This window comes from Passer domesticus, chromosome 1 (assembly GCF_036417665.1).
Source record: "Passer domesticus isolate bPasDom1 chromosome 1, bPasDom1.hap1, whole genome shotgun sequence".
Lineage (NCBI taxonomy): Eukaryota > Metazoa > Chordata > Aves > Passeriformes > Passeridae > Passer > Passer domesticus.
This window is the reverse complement of record NC_087474.1, coordinates 113,947,040-113,964,726: the sequence shown is the minus strand read 5'-3', so window position 1 is coordinate 113,964,726 and position 17,687 is coordinate 113,947,040. Positions and strand designations below refer to the sequence as shown.

The 17,687-nt window shown below is 38.2% G+C and overlaps 1 protein-coding gene across 18 annotated transcripts in view; it reads right to left on the bottom strand.

The window, feature by feature from the left end:
• The window catches only part of GREB1L (GREB1 like retinoic acid receptor coactivator), a 133,172-nt gene that overhangs the window by 36,700 nt on the left and 78,785 nt on the right, over nucleotides 1-17,687 (bottom strand). For 14 of the 18 annotated variants that reach the window (XM_064434868.1, XM_064434854.1, XM_064434948.1 and 11 more), the window contains 8 exons: nucleotides 16,444-16,620; nucleotides 13,607-13,783; nucleotides 11,554-11,691; nucleotides 8,233-8,370; nucleotides 6,215-6,352; nucleotides 5,761-5,880; nucleotides 3,896-4,033; nucleotides 1,965-2,150 (listed from right to left, as the gene is read on the bottom strand). In XM_064434868.1, the coding sequence (XP_064290938.1) occupies nucleotides 1,965-2,150; nucleotides 3,896-4,033; nucleotides 5,761-5,880; nucleotides 6,215-6,352; nucleotides 8,233-8,370; nucleotides 11,554-11,691; nucleotides 13,607-13,783; nucleotides 16,444-16,620 (1,212 nt within the window). The remainder of the gene's footprint in view (nucleotides 1-1,964; nucleotides 2,151-3,895; nucleotides 4,034-5,760; nucleotides 5,881-6,214; nucleotides 6,353-8,232; nucleotides 8,371-11,553; nucleotides 11,692-13,606; nucleotides 13,784-16,443; nucleotides 16,621-17,687) is intronic. The other 4 variants (XM_064434950.1, XM_064434954.1, XM_064434955.1 and 1 more) reach the window with 2 other exon arrangements.

The following is a 17,687-nucleotide window of genomic DNA, read 5'->3' as shown; positions in this document are numbered from 1 at the left end:
ACACAACAGCATCATCCTACAATTAATGTTGTCATAAATTCACAAGAACACCAACAGGAATTCTCAGCTATATCCTTTTTTTTTCCAAAGAAGGAGTACTTCCATAGATAATAGTCTTATCATCCGTGATCACAGTCATCTGTAAATATATTTTATACAAGTAGTGAGATCTGAAAAAAATTAGGCAAGACTCTCTTTCGTGCTTTTGCCTGCTTTTTTATCTTTGCCTTTATCTTACTCTTTCGAAATATACTCTGGAGAAAAGAAAAACATTTTAGTCCTAATTTCTCAATAAAAAAAAGAGGTTTACATGAATAAATTGTTAATTTATATGTGCATTTGTCTCTTCCTGTCAAAAACTTTTGAATCTGGCCGCCCACCAATCATCTCTAATCTGCTTTGATTTAACAACATGGGACAAAGGCTACATTTCAGTGCAGCTGTCACAATTCCAACAGTTTTAAGTTTACAGCAATATTCAAACCAGCAACATGTTTTTATCCCCTCCTCTACAGAATGTTTTTACTTTTCTCCTCATTAGGCTCTTTCATCTTACAGTACTGGCACACGTCTCCACATAAGGTCAAACAGCGAACTATTCAGCTTTGCCCAGCTAAGAACAAAAGCCAAACTAAACACCTGCCAAAAAGAGAACTGCTTTATGCTGAAGTCACAGTGCTCAATGAACACAGCTCTGCTACAGAAGCTTTGCATGAAGCCTCCTCTAGTTTGCAGCAAGTATAGACTTGATGCATCCATCTAAAGTTAGACTTGCTCATGGAGCATGATTCACTGACTCACAAGTTTCAACAAATAGTTTATTTTTAACTGGAAAGGCTCTTATCAGCTGGCTACAAATTTGCAAGCTGCCTCTATCAACCCAGACCTGCGTGAAGCAGCTGTTTTTAACACACACACTCTACAAACTTTCCAATAAAAAACCTCAAATAAGAAATTTAGGCCCACTGAAAGAAGGTAACAGAAAAACATGCTGTAAAAAATTAAGAAACCCTTTGTCAGTTCTAACATGGCATCCAATGGACTAGTGAGGCAGAGAATGATAAACAAAGCTAACAGGTCACTTAGAGAGAATTACAACATGGAAAATGGTTTCCTTCCTGTCTCTTACAGAACTGCAGAGAAGTACAAGCACTCATGGGTGAAATCTGCATGTTTGGTCTCCACATTGTAAGGTTATCAGCAGTTGTGCTGCTTTTGGAACATCTTCATATTTCATACCATTACATATTACAGATGCACTGCGCTCTTCACAAAAGTAACTTCACACTCCCCTATGATAATTGGCATCTTTTCAAATAGAAAAGTTAGGGTAAGACTATCATAGAAGTTTCCCAACCCTATCCTGCATTTTTTGACTTCTAAAACCTCGTTGCTACCATTTCCCTTTTTATTCTAAGGTAGGGAAAAATGACTGGACCTGCAATGAGATAAAAAAAGGTGGCTTGCTGGTTTGCTCTCAAACTTGCAAAAAGTCCATTTCAAAAACATTTACAAGAATGAGATATTCACTGAATCACTTGCCTGAGTCTGAATAACAAATGTGGTTTTCATGTAAACAGTGCTGTCACCAAAACAATGACAACCATCACACATCTGCCAGCATTTGTCACAAAACTGAATAAAACAGACCAAGTGTCCTTAGAAAGGGCTGTGATAACTGATGGTTTGATGCCCTAAGAAAATGAGTTATCTGCATTGCAAATCCATTTCACAAAGGTGACCTGGTCAATCCCCATATGGAGAGTAGAAACAGTATCAGCCTTTAAATTCACTTCTTCTCGTTCAGGAACAAAGTGACAAAGTCACACACACTAGATGGAGCCACTTGCCTCTTCCAGCCACAAAAGCAGCCAGAAAACTGGCCCTAAAGGGACATAAAGAAGGTATGAAGAAAAAAAGGACAGTCTCAAATTAAAATCAAGTACTTATGACAAATTGCTTACCTAGTTGGACAAGATACTGAATAGTTAAAAGTATCATATTCTCCACACTTAACAGCTGACTGCTGGACAAACCCAAGAGATCCAAATCCTTGTTTTCCAGCTGTGGAATCTTGTAGCAGTTCACCAGCAAGGGACTTACAACAATATCACCAACATTTCCATAGAAATAAGGTAAAGTGCCATAGCCTATGATAAAAGAAACAAAACCCCCCAAAAAATTAATAAAATTTGCATGATTTCATTACATGAAATCTTGCACAATAATACATTTCCGAACATCTTCTTAAAGCTGTCTGGCAAAATACATTGCATCAATGACTGTTCTTGGCATTATAATAGCTTTAAAAAAATAATTATAGGCCAGGGATCCTCTGCTGTGTTTTACAACAAGTGATCACATATATTTGCAAGAACAAACATTAACTGCATGATATCTAGCAGGGTAATAATTATTGTTATCCAAATACAGATGAGAATATTATCTGTTTGGGTCTTACTCTGACCTTTAAATACAGATTCTCCATAATATAGTGTACAAAGAAGAAAAATCAATGAAAGAAAAGGTACATTGATCTTAACATTATAAAAACAGCATAAGTCACATTAGCATTGATTCAGCCACTGTGGTATTGCTGTGATTGATTTCACTTTTTTTGCCACCTTCCCATTCTGTTTTCATAAACAGGTAAAATAAACACTGACAACTAAACATGCTGTTCTGTAAGGTAAAGCACATGAGCACAGGCTAACTCCTTTTCCTTCAGAATGTTTTTTGTTTCAAAAGAAGCATTTCCACAGACATTTTGCCAAATCCATCCTTTTGGGTACATCTGGTTCTGTGCTATTAATAGGACGCTGTTTCTCAGGGCCACTAACGTTTAGCCTAACTCAGGACTTAATGGCAGCTCTCCAAGAGCCTAAGGGCTGCATTCAATTTGCACTTAAGCTGATGGCTGTAGGCACCCTCATCTTTAATAAGGAAGTGTTTCTCTGAAAACCATTAGAACACCACGCTAGAGCTTTATAATCGGCTTCCAGAAAACAATGCTAAGCAAAACAAACCAGAAGCGTAACCCTATCCTTGACAGATTTACTGGTGTGGATGGCCCTGTTAATTCTCCAGGAGCTGCATGTATTAAAATTATCTGTGCAAGTGAGGACTTGGAGAACTTCTCCATTCCTTCTCCTAAATTACTCCACGTACTGTATTGACAGGCATGTTCTGTTGGCACTGAAGCTACTTTATATGACCATCTATTGGACCTAAAAGAAATTTAGAGTGAAAAAAGAAATCACTCATCATAATTTTGGCAGCTCTAGCTGACCCATCTTTTTTAACTATTATGCCCAAATAGCTCAGGTTGAAAGGCATACTCACATTTAAAGTCATACTCTTAAAGCAACATCTTTCTAAGGGTTAACAAAGTCCTTTATACAGCTAAAGGATTTTAAAAGCCTGAAGCCTGATCTGTTATCTCAATTGCTTACAAGAACTATGAACTATAAATGACAAAAAGTTAGTATGATTTACTTCTGTTTAGTCAGTGCAAATCAATTTTCTGGTTCTCACGTAGAATTCTGGGGCTTCAAGATGTGAACTATAAATGCTGCAGGAAATATTTGCTTGGTTTATAAGTTGTTTATACCGGAAAGCTATTTTCATTACTTGGAAATAGTTCTCTTCTTGGGTTTTACAAAAATTTTATTTGTATAAAACTTAGATTTGGCCAGCAGTTCTGCATAAATTTGACCTAGTGGTGACCTGTTTGCAAATCAGGTTCTCCAGAAATCACCTGACTCTCAGTTTTACATATTGAGCAACCAAAGGAAACTATCTGTGACAAAACAACTTTGTATTGTACTGAATGCCAGAACCAACAAAAAGAAATAAGCCCAAAATGCAGCATTTGATTCCCCAGTGTAAGACTTACCTATCAGAATCACTGGTCTGACTCCTGAGTTATTCAGCAGGTTTTCAGGAACTATTACAGTCTCCCCTGCTGGGATGGGTTGAGGCTGTAAAATTCCAGTTAACATGGATTGAGGAACTGGGACTGACAAAAGAGGCTCTATAAAATAAAGAAAAGAGAGACTTCCATTACTAAAAGGCTCATACTGTGATTTGGCCTTATGAACAAATAAGAAAAAAATTACTGCAAATCACTAACTGTAATAAAATTCAAAAGGTCTCTGCATTTCCTGCTATAGTTTTAAGTAATTTAAATGAAGAGCCTATATCCTCCTGTAGCCCCAACCCTAAAATAAAACTTTTTCTGACCACTGTATTGTTGGTGAGAATGAGAGAGCAAAACACAGCTTTGAATATGCATCTTTAAACAAAGCCAAGTACTAAGCCAAAAGTCCACCCCCCAATACTGCCTCTCAACACAAGGGAAGAAACTGCTTCAAATTCTCACCTAGAATATATGTAGATAAGAAAAATAAAAGCAGGCCAAAATCTCAAAGCTGCCCTTAGATAGTTGCCACAAGGATAAAAATCAGGCTTTACTCATGAAAGAGCAACAGCAGCTTTCATAAGTGAAAGAAACCAAGTGCAAGAATTTTGTAACCTGTAATCAGGTTTCAGAGTAAGGCCTGCTTCACAAGTTTCTTAGGCTTCATTTGGTGGTTTGCAACAACTTTTTCAAACCATGCCATCAATAGAAAAACATCAAAGTCAGAATGAATGAATGCATATGTTTTACCAGGGGAAACTGTTTATCCAACAGAAAAAAGTACTACTAAAGACTCATAGAAAATGGAGTACACAACAGAGGTAGGAGATTAGTAGAGACAAACTCAACAGAGGAGACTGCCTTATATATCATGTCTCTTCAGCAGGTTTCTGAAGATAGAAACAGACAAAAGCTGCAGTTTGAGGTGCTCAGAAAAGCAGGCCTGACTACCATGTAATCCTTCCTCCTATTATGAATATATCTGAAAATAATTCCAAAATATCTTAAAACCTAGTCTTCAAGAGCAGAGTTAAAAACGCATTGTGCATATTGATGAATGGCTTTTTTCATTCCTTGGATGCTTATTCTCTCACTCTATAGCGAGAAGAATAAATAACTCATTATTCCCCTTCAGAAAATATGCTAAATCTCACAATTGAAAAGTACTCAAATAGTGAACAGTTTTATTAACAGTTATGAATAAAAAGTTATCTACATGGATATCAATGAGTACTTGTAATTAATTCTATGTCTTGTAATGACATTAAACTCCTACAGCTTTTTCATGCACAACTAACATTTGGCCTCACTTTCTGCTTTTAACTGAAGATCACCTAGTGTATCAGTATCAGTGTCCTTTATTAGGCCAAAATTATATAAAGCTGGTTTTCCCATGCAGAAACAGAGTGTACAGGTTCTGTAGCATCCCACACCAGACTGAGACACAACAGTCAAGGTGAAGGCTAATGAAAAATCCTTGAAATATATTCATATATCCACACACCTGCACAATTTTAGAACAACTGAGTTACAGTTGGGTAAACCATGGGTTTCTTTTAGCTTTATATTTTTAATAATATTATTTAACACTTCTTCTCCTCTCTCCCCACCAGCAATTTTACTTCCCCTGTGTCGCAGCTTAGATTACAACAACCAGGACCAAGCAATCATACATGCTTTTTTGAGGGCATGGTGTGCTTAAATATTCCGTGGTGTGCTTGAATACTTTGACAAAATCAGTTATGTTTGCTGTGGAACATGCGAGAGGTGCAGCACAGGGCTGCTGGGCTGGCTGAGTTCATGTTTTAACAAATGAAATCTCGGTGTCATTCAAGTTGTACCTGTTCTTGTCGAAGGCCGGATTGTAGGAACAGGTACTGCTAAACCAGGAGGCGGGACTGGGGACCCAGGAGACCATCCTCGGTGACGTTTCTTTGGTGGTCCAGAACTGGACATAGATGCTGGAAGGAAAGCAAAAACTAATTCTAAACCCTGTCCTCCCAGATGACCAAACTCCAGCCTACACTCCATTTCACACCGGTGTTGAGTGGGTATCACATCGCAGAGCACCAGAGGCTCATACATAGATTTACATAAAACCAGATTATGATGTGAAAAACATTGTTACCCGTGTTAAAATGTCCAGCATTATCATTAATGGTCATGCCAAAAAGCAAACGGATCTGTGAAAACTGAACTGTAGGAACAGCTACAATCGGAAGAAGAGCAAAATCACAAATTTCAAACTCACCATCCAATGCAGCTTAGAATAAAAAACAGAGAGGTTTTATTTACCTTGATCTCCAGCTGCACAGCCAGGACTTGGGGATGTTGAGTGAGGCATTGGCCGAGAGACTGTAGTACTCAATGCATTATTTCTTCCTCCATTAGCGTTTCCATTAGCAACATCCGTGGCACGCAGTGAAAGAGGAGCTGAATATAATAAAATACAGAGTGTGTGGCTTGAGACAATCTCGAAAACAAACAAATAAAATAATACAGCCACACACTGATGCAAAAGACCAGAGAAAGATGTGTGACTGAAAAAAAAACATACTCCAGGCAAAGCATGAAATGTACTCGGCAGAGAAACAGTAAGATTGCAAAATCCAAGCCTTGAAAAGGGGTGTCCAGATTTCAAGGTGAGGAGGGATAGGTGGAAGAAAAAATGCAAAGAAAGCCCCACGAAAATACAATAAAAAATTACACACACACAAAATTATTTCCAAGTTTGTGAGATATTTTCTTACACCGTGAAATTATTTTTAAATATACATCTTTAATTCAGTTTGTAAGGATTTCTAAGCTACTTGGGTGTATCTACATAATTTTCCCCCAGTCACCCACATGCTATGCACAGTAATTCACTACAGGGCTCTCATCTAAAGCCTTAGCAAAGGACACTGGGCAGGGGAAGACAGGGAAGTTGGCTGCAAAGTGTACATGGCCTGAGCATTACTGAGGCAAACCATGTTTGATTTTGCTATTTCTGCTTAAGGTGATCCTCCAGTCCCAGCAAACCTGACACTCCAGCAGGTCCCACAATATCCAGGCCACAAAATTAAACTACAACAACTGATGATCACCAGAAGTTACCATCACTCATCTGAGCTCATTCTCATTCTTTTTCAGAACATTTTTTTGCAGAAGAAAAAAAAAATGGCATAAACTGCCAACATGGAGACCAGTGAAAACTCCAGTTCCTTGCTGATACTGGCCAGCTTCACAGGGATTTAGCTCCCAAGAACATATTCCAGAAGCAATACCAGGAGATGGTGCAGCAGCTTGCTGATGGCAGCTGCAACTGGACGTGTTACAGATGTGGGTATGTAGCTTAAAACAATGCAACTCCCCAGCTGCAGACATCCAAACAAATTCTGGCACAATTTTCAATTACAAAATCTGAATAACCTCACTTGCCCATTGTAAGCTCCCCATTTCTACTCTGAGTCAACAATTTTGTACGAGCAGTTATGGTGGACATAGGTCAGTTACAGAAGCGATTGAAAAGCTGGGAAGAAATTTCAATGCAAAATAAAAATCACACAAGTATGGAGGGGGAAAAGTATTTTGCACAAAGAACTGTTAATGATTTATTAGATATAACATAATTGTATTATGTACCATAGCAGTATATATAGTATTAAATAGCAGATGTAATACATTATGTATAAAGTGTAATGCTCACGTGCATGTATAAACCAAATAAATGGATACATTTTCTTATTCAAACATTCTGTCCTGCAATAAGTGTGATGATTTCTTTTTTTTATTGCTTGAAGACTAACCTAAAGCTAAAGTAAAACACAATCAGATTATCCCAGACTGTCAGTGTAGGACTTAGATGTCACAGTTGAGGGTTACAATTTATTAAACACACAAAACAGAAAGAAGCAATTAAAACAGCAGATATATTATAACGCCTTAAAATGAGACTAAATTCCACAAATGTATATTGAGGAACTATAATTGTTAGAAATGCAGAACTGCACACAACTCTCAATTACTGAGGCAGGAATCAGTGTGATATCAAGAGGTGACATTTATGCTCTCTTACAGTTGGGAAGTGCAGAGAGAGGTATCACTGCTCTCCTACCAGGATGTTAAATCTGAAAGGCATGGCTGAAGCTCGGGGACAGTATTAACTGCAAAAATTTCTGTGCCAAAGACTGCAAGAATATGACAGTTCTGGAGAATGCTAGTGAATGTTTTCCTTTCCCTTTTCCACCAAAAAAAAAATAACACTCTCTTTTCTTGGCTGTTAAGCTGATGATTCCCTTGGCTCCCAGGAGTTTCGGAAAGCAAAGCCATACCTGCAGCAAATGCCTTTCCTACGAGCTGTACTGACAGAGCCAGAGGTTTCACAACGTTCTTGTTCCGGGATGGGTCCTGTGTTCCACTTAAGTTAACAGCAGCAGAAGATGATTTTGCTGGACTGAACACTGAAGAATCTGAGAATAGAAGTTGTTTAATTAATGATTAAAATTTACATACATATATCTATATAATTTTTATTACATACACATTTATCAAAACTCATCTCTGCATAAATTGCAAACAATTTTTTTACACTCCTAAGAAATTACCATGTATCTTTCAGGAGTTTTAACAATCATTTAACTGGGCATTTCTGTAGAATCTTATAATCCACTGAACCCATGAGTGATCTCCTCCACAATATTTTTCACTCACACACACTCAAAAAATATTTTAACTGTAGAAAGAGTTATCTCATTGCTCCTCAAAATAGTCTCATGGGGTAGGCAAATAAATGCAGTTATCTCATGATTCACATGAGAAAGCTAAGACCAAGAGCTTATGGAACTAGCAGCCAGCAAGCATAGGGAATAAGCACTGGAATAACTTACCTAAAACAGGTTGTGGAATCTCCATCACCTGAGATTTTCAACTGAATCTCTGTCAGACACAGCTAAGCTTCACTAAGGGCAGAAAAAACCAAACCCAAAACCACAGCCTCCTTACAGCACTACTGTCTATAAAACTATGAAAAGCATATGCCCATTTATAAATCTGGGTAAAAAATTAAGAATATTTGAGCCCAAACTCTTTGCATGAACTAACAAACTTCGTAGAGCACTTTACCAAGGCTAAAACTTATAAATCTTTCTATTTTATAGAAGGATAACCTGAAGAACAAACAAGTTTTGATATTTGCCCAGTATAAAACTGATTCCAAACCTCTCAGCATGTAAGTCCTTTTAATATTAGGCATTTTATACTTGCAATTTACTTCAAGAAAAAATTGGCATTGGGTTGCTGATACACTGGCAAATCCAAATTCTTATAACCAGAGTGAAAGAATATTAACTGTCAGTCCAGCAAGTAGTTTGCAGCAAGTAGGCAAAGGAGGCTAAGTTCACCTACAGATGTCCTAGTAAAACAGCCAGCTAAAGAAAACAGAGACAAAGACCAACTTGATCTGCCAAACACATTCACCCTCAGGCCACACACCATTTGGTGAAGGAGGGTGGGAGGAAGCTCTTCTTTGCCAGACCGAGTAACTGACATGAAGAACAAACACAGAAGCCTCTGCTGCTGCTGCTGCCCCACCAGAAAATCTTGTCCAGGTTCAGAGGAAATTTGCTGAATGGGTAACAAAATAGACTACCAGGTCTTGGCCCTTGGAGGGAGACACTGGTCTGCCATTAAATATGATGTAGCAAATATGTAAAGTTTCTTTAAAGTAAACTGTCCAGAAGCTTTGGGGATTTTTCCCCCCATCTCTAGTTGTAATACATTTTCTTGAAATTTTATCTGTGAATGTGGATGTGGCTGGTATGTGTCTAAACACCACTCTGTTGCACTCTGTTACCTAAGCAGGACTCACAGTTATTAAAACACCAGTTATCAAAACTCTTCATCTTTCTCTTGTAAAGCCTTGCTTCTAGTTCCTTAACACATGAATTGAATTTTCCCCTCCAGTGTCTGCCCAAAATAATATTTTTGATACTGTATGTCCATAAGTACCTACACTTATCTTACAGAACTCAGAGAATAAACTGCTCACCAGAAATATTTACACAACTTTTAAAGAAAAAAGGGGATATGGGCTGATGATGAGCTGAAAACAACCTGCTAATAAGCAGTCCTGTTTTAAAACAACCTAGAAGCAAATTCTAGTAGAAAGAGCTATGCAGAATCTAGGAGAGAAAAAGCCAGAAAAGCCCTCCATCATAGGTGACACGTCAGAATTTATGCCACTGAATAAAAGGTGCTCTCCCCCCTTCTCCCAGTCACAGGGGATTCATGTGTATGTATGTGGCATTATCTTCACTAGGAGATAACAGCAGAAGGAGATGAAAAGGTTTTGAGGAGCATGACCTGGGAGTACAAACAGTGACACACAGAAACACCAAGCAGGCTGAAAATGGCAGGGAGTGATAAGGAGAAAGCCGTATATAAAAGGTGTATCTATTAACTTGGCAGATACAATAGAAGACAAAGCTGTGTAAATATTAGAATTCTTGTTGCTCCAAATAAACAGGTTCTCATGCATCTGCACAGTTCTCATGCCTGGATCTGGAAGCCAAGGCATCATGCAATGAAATGCAGATATGTTTTAACCCCACTATCATTTAATTTTACCCAAAGCCTAAAGCATTTAGCTTCCTCAACAGAGACAGGGGCAACCACTTGAGAGAAGTATCTCTGAAAATACTAATCAGTGATTATATTCTCATATGAATGCCCGTGTTCAGCAGTTTATTACTCCTTTTGACAAACTTTCTGGGTGTAAAAAGTATTTTAACCATCTTGCTTTCTATCTGCATTTCATACTCCTTTAAAGAAATATGTGTTTTTGGACATTCATATCAATTAATAACAATTAACAGGCCATTTTCTCTTGTTTTTACTTTCTCAAGAAATAGCACAAACAGACACAAAAACATACAACAGCATAGATGAAGCTGCAGTAAAGCAATGAGGAAGAAAGCTCAAACAAAAGCACTTTGTCTACTTGCAATAAATTAATAGATACATTATATTAAGATGCTGCTTCTTTGTCAGTCAATGTCTATTTGATTTTTATATTTTCCCCTTATTTAAGGATATCATTAATAACTTTCTAGAATAGTTGTGAGAGACCTGTTAGCTCACACAACAAAAACCCACTGTGTGCATAAGGGCAAATTGCAATTCTAAGTACAGCTTTGCATGCAAAAAAATTAAATAAATAAGGAAATTAGCAAGTAAATAAAATAACATCTGGTTCCCTCTCCCTAAAAGGAGATTATTCTCCTTTACCAGACAAATAGCCTAGTTTATATAGTAAGCAAACACTCCCCTACAAACATGTAATTGAAGTTTTTTGAGATGCACAAAAAAAAATTAATGAAACAAAGAGGTTTCAACAAGGAAGCACAGAACTAAATAAATTAATCAAAAGACTGTTTAATACTTTTACATCAATTGTTGTTTTGAGACTAATCTAACCTTCACCCTCACCTGGGTCTTAATCTTTGCCAAAGCAAATTTTGCAAGGCATCCTCTCCAGTGTAATCTATACATGGCTCAAGGTAAATACCCAGTTGTTTACAGCATCCCTGACCCACCAGTGTCTGAGGTAACTTACCACCCCCAATGGTTATCTTTACAGCACTTTCAGCTCCTACCTGTCTGAGTGAACCCTGACTTGTATCCATTAGCTGATCCACCCTCTGGGGTCGTGGACGGTGACACCGAAGGATTTGGTTTAGCAGGGAGGCTAGCAGCAGATGATTGCCTGCTTCTACATTCTGCAAATGAAGCAGCTACAGTACATATTAACAAGGCCTCCTTCCAGCAGCAAAGTCCAGCAACGCGGCGGCAAAGGGTGACAAAATGTTAAGAGCACACACAGAGCACGTACAACAAACAGCGGCAAATGGCAGCATTCAACGAAAATACGGATTCACAGTTTTGTCAACTTTGTCTTCTAATTAAGAAAACCTCCCTGGGGGCCACTCAGGGGGCCAGGCAAATACAGACCAGATGCTGCAAAATGGCAAGAGCCCTCAGATCACAGCTTCCAACAGATTTTAAGGTATTGGACATGTCCCAGAAAATACTCAGCGACTTCTGTGGCACAACCTGTATACAAACCGTCACATGTTGCCCTTTAAAAGGAGAAATTGTGCTGAGACCCAGATTTTTAATATGCTTCCACAAACCTTCAGGGAGATCTCAGCGCTGTTAGTGTCTGTCTGAATGATAACTGAGTTGAGGGAGGGGAAAGTCACCTTGAAAATCACATATTAATCCATTTTTAAACTGAGATCTAATCAGGATTTGTTTTAAGAGAAGGGTTTAAGCATTTAAAAGCACTCTTCTTCTAATTAGACCTATAATGTAAGTGAAGAGTGAAAGGTTACCAGATGGATGGCGACAATATGGGGATAGGACCTATCAAAGTAATGCCCATGAGGTTGACTTTTGGTTGATTTTCTGAACTTTCATGGGTGCTCAGAACACGTACAATTAGCATATAACCAAAAGTGGAACCAGTATCTGCTTCTTCCACATGTGCATTACTCCCAACTGCATTTACCAGGACACACACCAACTCCAAGTGCATGAGCATCAGGGAGGGGTTTCAGAAAAAATATTCCAGAAGTAAAATAAGGCTTCCTTTGTCTTTATTTGGAATTTCACTACCAAATTAAATCTTTGTGTCATTTTTGTGAAAAAATGCTGTTGAAAAGCCACATGCACTCTAAAGCAGTGTTAATTATCCTTGTAACAGAGAAAAGCAGCTGAAGCCAGGATCCTTTTGAACCACTAACTGATACAAACTATAATCACTCATACATCTTGGTGATAACCATCTCTTTCTGGTGTCATGCTGCTATTCACATGAGGATGTGACTCCTCAGATGTCTGTCAGTTCTCCTGCAGAGCTTCCCCTCTCCTCACATCCACATTTTGGAACAACAGGGGCCAGATCAAATTCTGTCTTCAGTGAGTGAGATCACAGATGAAAAGGTCAGGTAGTCTGCACGTAAACCAGCTTGGTTGACAGTGAGTGGGTAAACTACTCTTTCCTTGAGTCCTTGCATGGTTCTAGCTACAAAACCCTGCCCTAAAATCCTCCAATAAGAGACCCCCTGGCTACCTTGCCTTGAGGTCACAAATGCAACCTCTTGTAGCACATAATATCACCCAGGCTGCTCTGGTAGAAGGTAAGACCAAGTTTAAAACACTGGAAATGGCAGGACCATCTAAGTCTTTTCTTTTCCTGAGATCAATGCCCTGAGATTTCTTAATCTTACAGCATGCTAGCTATCTTCAGGCATGAGACAGATTGGATTGCACCTGCAAAGATGGATATCAGTGGAAAACCAATGCTGCAGCCCTGGCTGTGAGTCACCTTGCTTCAGGCACATAAAAGAATCATCAGACTGAGTAGCTTCTTCTCTTCTACCAAGATGACTGCACACTCTAAGATGGGAAGATCTAGGTCTGCCACCAAAAGTATGGTGAGATGAAAGAAGAGGGTTCACAATCAGAGGGTTATTATTAAGACTTTAACTTCTTTGGCAAAATCCAAATTTCAGTGAAATCAGTGAGAATTCTCCCTTCAAGCAGCTACTTTTGAATGCATACATTTTCAACAGCGACTTGCAATTTTTCATTCAACATCACCCCTAACAGCAAAAACCACAAAAATTGAATGGGCATCTTAATTACCTTTCCAGCAAATAAGGGGTCCCTTTGACAGTACACCTTGGGAGCTTCTTACTAGGTAGTACTTTAAGTGCTTCTGCTTCTTTGGCTGAGTGGTTAATTTCAGGTTGATATGATTGGAAAACTCTGTGAAGTACCGAAATCCTCTTTCTCCACAGCCTATACAATTCCCAGAAAATCCTGAAAGAATGAAGCAGAAGACACACAAACAAATTAAATGTCTTTTACTGTCAGCTAGGAATAAGGCCACCTAAACCTACCTGCACACCCAGCTCCAGGGGACTGGAGGGCTCCAGCCAGCCAGCTTCTGTGGACACAGCACGTGTGTGTCAGTCTTAGCTCTTCTGAAACTGCTACATCTCTTTGGGGCATACTGACTCATGTCAAAATCCTACCACCAGTTTTCCACTCTACACAGCTCAGAGAAGAATAACTACTTGACAAGGGGAGAACTATGTTGCCACACTAGGAAATTTCCATGAGGAAAAAAAAAAGGCTGTTTTTTCTCTATTAAAAAAACATGGGTTCCAAACTGCAGACATCTCTCTCAAAATAGTGGCTAATTCATCAGAGCAATTTCATATGAGTAAAATTACCATCAAATAAATTTTCCCTGAGGCTTCTTACACAAAATACTTTCCAAGTAAGCTGAACCTTACATTTTATTACAGTCTTGAAAGCAATCACTTGACATCAAGATTTGCATGGCCAAAGTTAGGAGTGCTTCAAAATAATTTTAAAAACCTACAGCTTCTCAAGAAAGTAACCATTTTAGGGACAAAGACTGTTTTTCTGCAACCTTCGCCACCATGTTTCACAGAAAGGGGTGAAATTTTGAGTTGAGGTCTGCAGGACATAATCCAGACTAAGAATTATGAGCAGCCTTGATTTCCAGTGTCATTCACAGCTGTGTTAATGGGAATCTGGCATAACGATGACACCAGTGTAACATTTCATAGAACAAAGCACAGGGCGTGTTCTGAAATGGGTCTGCCTTAAAATCTTTGTTGTTTGACTCAGCCCTCTATTATCTAATGCAGAACAGTTAAGTCCCATTGTCTTACTTGTCATGCCACTTGTCTCTGAACTGTTTTCAACCCTTAATGAAACAGATTTTCTATGCAATATCAATAATGATTTATAAAAGTGCTAGCAGATAAATACGTAGTGGAAATGCTTTATTTTTGTTTGTCTGGGTTTTTTTCCATTTACTAGTAAGTTCAAGATCTGTAAGAGAATCAATTTTTCGTTCTTGTTACTATCTTTATTTTTCACAATGACAAACAGCTTGGAGGATGCTGGTTCCTACACTCACATCAGCCAAAATAACGGGTTTATAACAAAGATATTCAGTGTTTTTGACAAAACACCTTATCCATAAAACTCTTAATAATTAGGCCATTGTCTTTAGCCTTACTACACCTCATTATCATCTTTGATGAGGACGCCAAGATGCAAATTTCTTCATCTGTTTTTCCTGGGACAGCATCATTCTTTCTTTACTCCCTTGCAGCCCACAGAATCTACTGATGCATCTCCACAGTTTTCAGAAAGAGTAACCAGGGTCTCTCAGAGCTACTAAGTTAGTTCTTTGCTCACAGGTGCCAGTGACAGAAGCCTGGAGGCACTTCAATACCTCAGCAATGCCAGAGGTGTGAGTCACCAGGCTCCTTAACAAATGAGACCAGAGATGATGGATGGATACAAAGCTGGGAGGCTTACCAACAAAGGCAAGCAGTACCACATTTAATCAGGTTTAAACACCATCTGCCTATCAGTTCTCATTGGTCAGCTCCTGACACTTCCCCTGCTTAGCAGGGGAGAAGCTCCTCTGAATCCCGAAGTGTACCCTGTTATCCAAAATCCCCAGTTATGCCCAGTGAAGGCACATCACACCACAGCTCTAACTCAGGCCAGGGGCATTTCTGCCCTAGGCCCAAAGGTTTGCTGTGTATGGATTTGTCAAATGGATTTAATGGAGAGGTAATGTTAAAGCACAGAACAAAGCTGCTTCCAATAGTTACACAAAATATTGGTGGTCTGCACCAGAATTTGAGCAATGAAGTTAAATCAGGGTATTTATCCTTTGTTGTAATTTCTTTTCTGTTGAAAGGTCTTTCTGAATATATCCTAGGCAGAGCAATGACTGGAGGGAGAAATGAGAGAGTAAATTCAAAACAGGCTAAAGGAGCCAAAATACATTCAATCACTTCTACTAGCTTGTTAAAATGTGTACCAGTTGTGATCCAAGCAGGAAATCTAGGTGCACATAGGCCTGTCTTCAATTACCAAGAGGCATTGTTGTACTAAAATTTTAAACTTCATAAATGTAACAGATTATGACATAATTGGAAAAGGTGGGGCAGGGTGTCTCTGTGTATTGGGTTTTGGGAAGCAAACTGCTCCCAGAACTTCTACTGAGAACAATGATCCTGGTGAAGCCAAGGGCAGAAAACATCCCTTAATTAAATTTTTTAAAAAATTATATAGTTCATTTTCTGTACTTGCATGAGCATATTTCTCCTTAAATGAAAATGCTGTAAGCTCCAGCTGAGATAAACAGTATGGATAGCTCACATTTAGAATGCCAGGGCTGCAATTGACTTCTGCCCACACAGAAACCTAGGAGATTCAATTGTGATTAATTGTGGAATCAGGGACTTGTTTTAAAATGGGCTTTTAAAGCAGGTTCATCTACAGATCTGATTTAATGAAGTCAGTCCTCTCCTCAACATATTTCTAATAGAAGGTTATTAGCTGAAATGACATTAGATAATTTTCAACTGGATTTTTTTTTTTTCTCTGAATTATTACAGCACAAAGAAAAAAGGATCTCTTACCTAAAAGTGCATTTTTTCCATGATCATCTGGCAAAAACCTCTTGTCAACAGCGCAGACTAGAATGTGCTCAGGAAGATTGGGAGATTTGGCTCCTACTAACAGGAAGCCTGCTGGGATATCAATTTGCTCCATGCACAGAGATACTAACCGTAAATCCTTGCCTGCTTGACAAAAACCTACAAAACAAAGCAAAACAAATGATAGCTCTTCAGAAGAATTCATTTAATTTTCTTTGTTTTATCAGTTGCAAAAGTAAATGGGCTTCACAACTTGATACTGTAACTGGAATTTTAATATATCCTTTTCAAGGGAAATAGAGGAAATTGAGATAGCATCTCATCACAACCACTTGCTGAGAGTTTCATTATTTTAAATATGCTGAACATATACAGGCACAAAAGAAATTTAAGTGTCCAAACATTAGACATCAAATGGCTCCAAAACCCAATTTTTCAAAAACAATCAAAATAAGAGGATAAGCTTGTGGTTTAATTACAGAAAGCAGCTCTTAAAACATGCCAAAGATTATTTTTTCTTTGCCAAATTTTAGTTTACAGTTTTTTTCAAGAGAAACTGTTTTGTCTTCGTTGCTTGTAGAAGGCTAGAATTGATATATAAACACCATTAAGTAATACAAAAAATGATAAAAATTGTTGATGAAAGTTTAGTAGTGACTACTAAAAATTATTTTATTACATTACAATAATTAAATATATAATTTTAAAATTCTCTACACAATTTAGAAATTCCGGCAAATAAATAATTCACTAGTTTTAGACACCTGTATCATGTTTTTGCTACATCTCCAGTTGAGTCTCTTGAAGTCTCAGTGTACGGCATGACTTTCTAGTCCCCAATTAGTCTTTTCCCCACTCAAACACACATATGCCCACAAAATAAGGACATAACATTGCCTCTTGGGCTTCTAATCAATGTAGAGCTAAAGCAGCAGAAGTGGGCAAAAATGGGGACCTGAGGGAGTTTCTGCTGTTCTATGCCCTTCAGTGAGCAGGTGGCAGGCTGGGTCACACAAAAAGCATAGCAAGGCAACCCAGAGCAGTGTCCAGGCTAAATAAACAATAAATAAAGAAAATCACAATCACAAGAATCAAGATTACTGTGGAAGTTGAATTTACTGCAATAGCTATTAATACCTATTATTTACACTTGATTTAAAATATTATTCATGTAAATATTATTCATTGTCACAGAAATTTTAAGGAAGAAAAAAAAATCCTGGAGG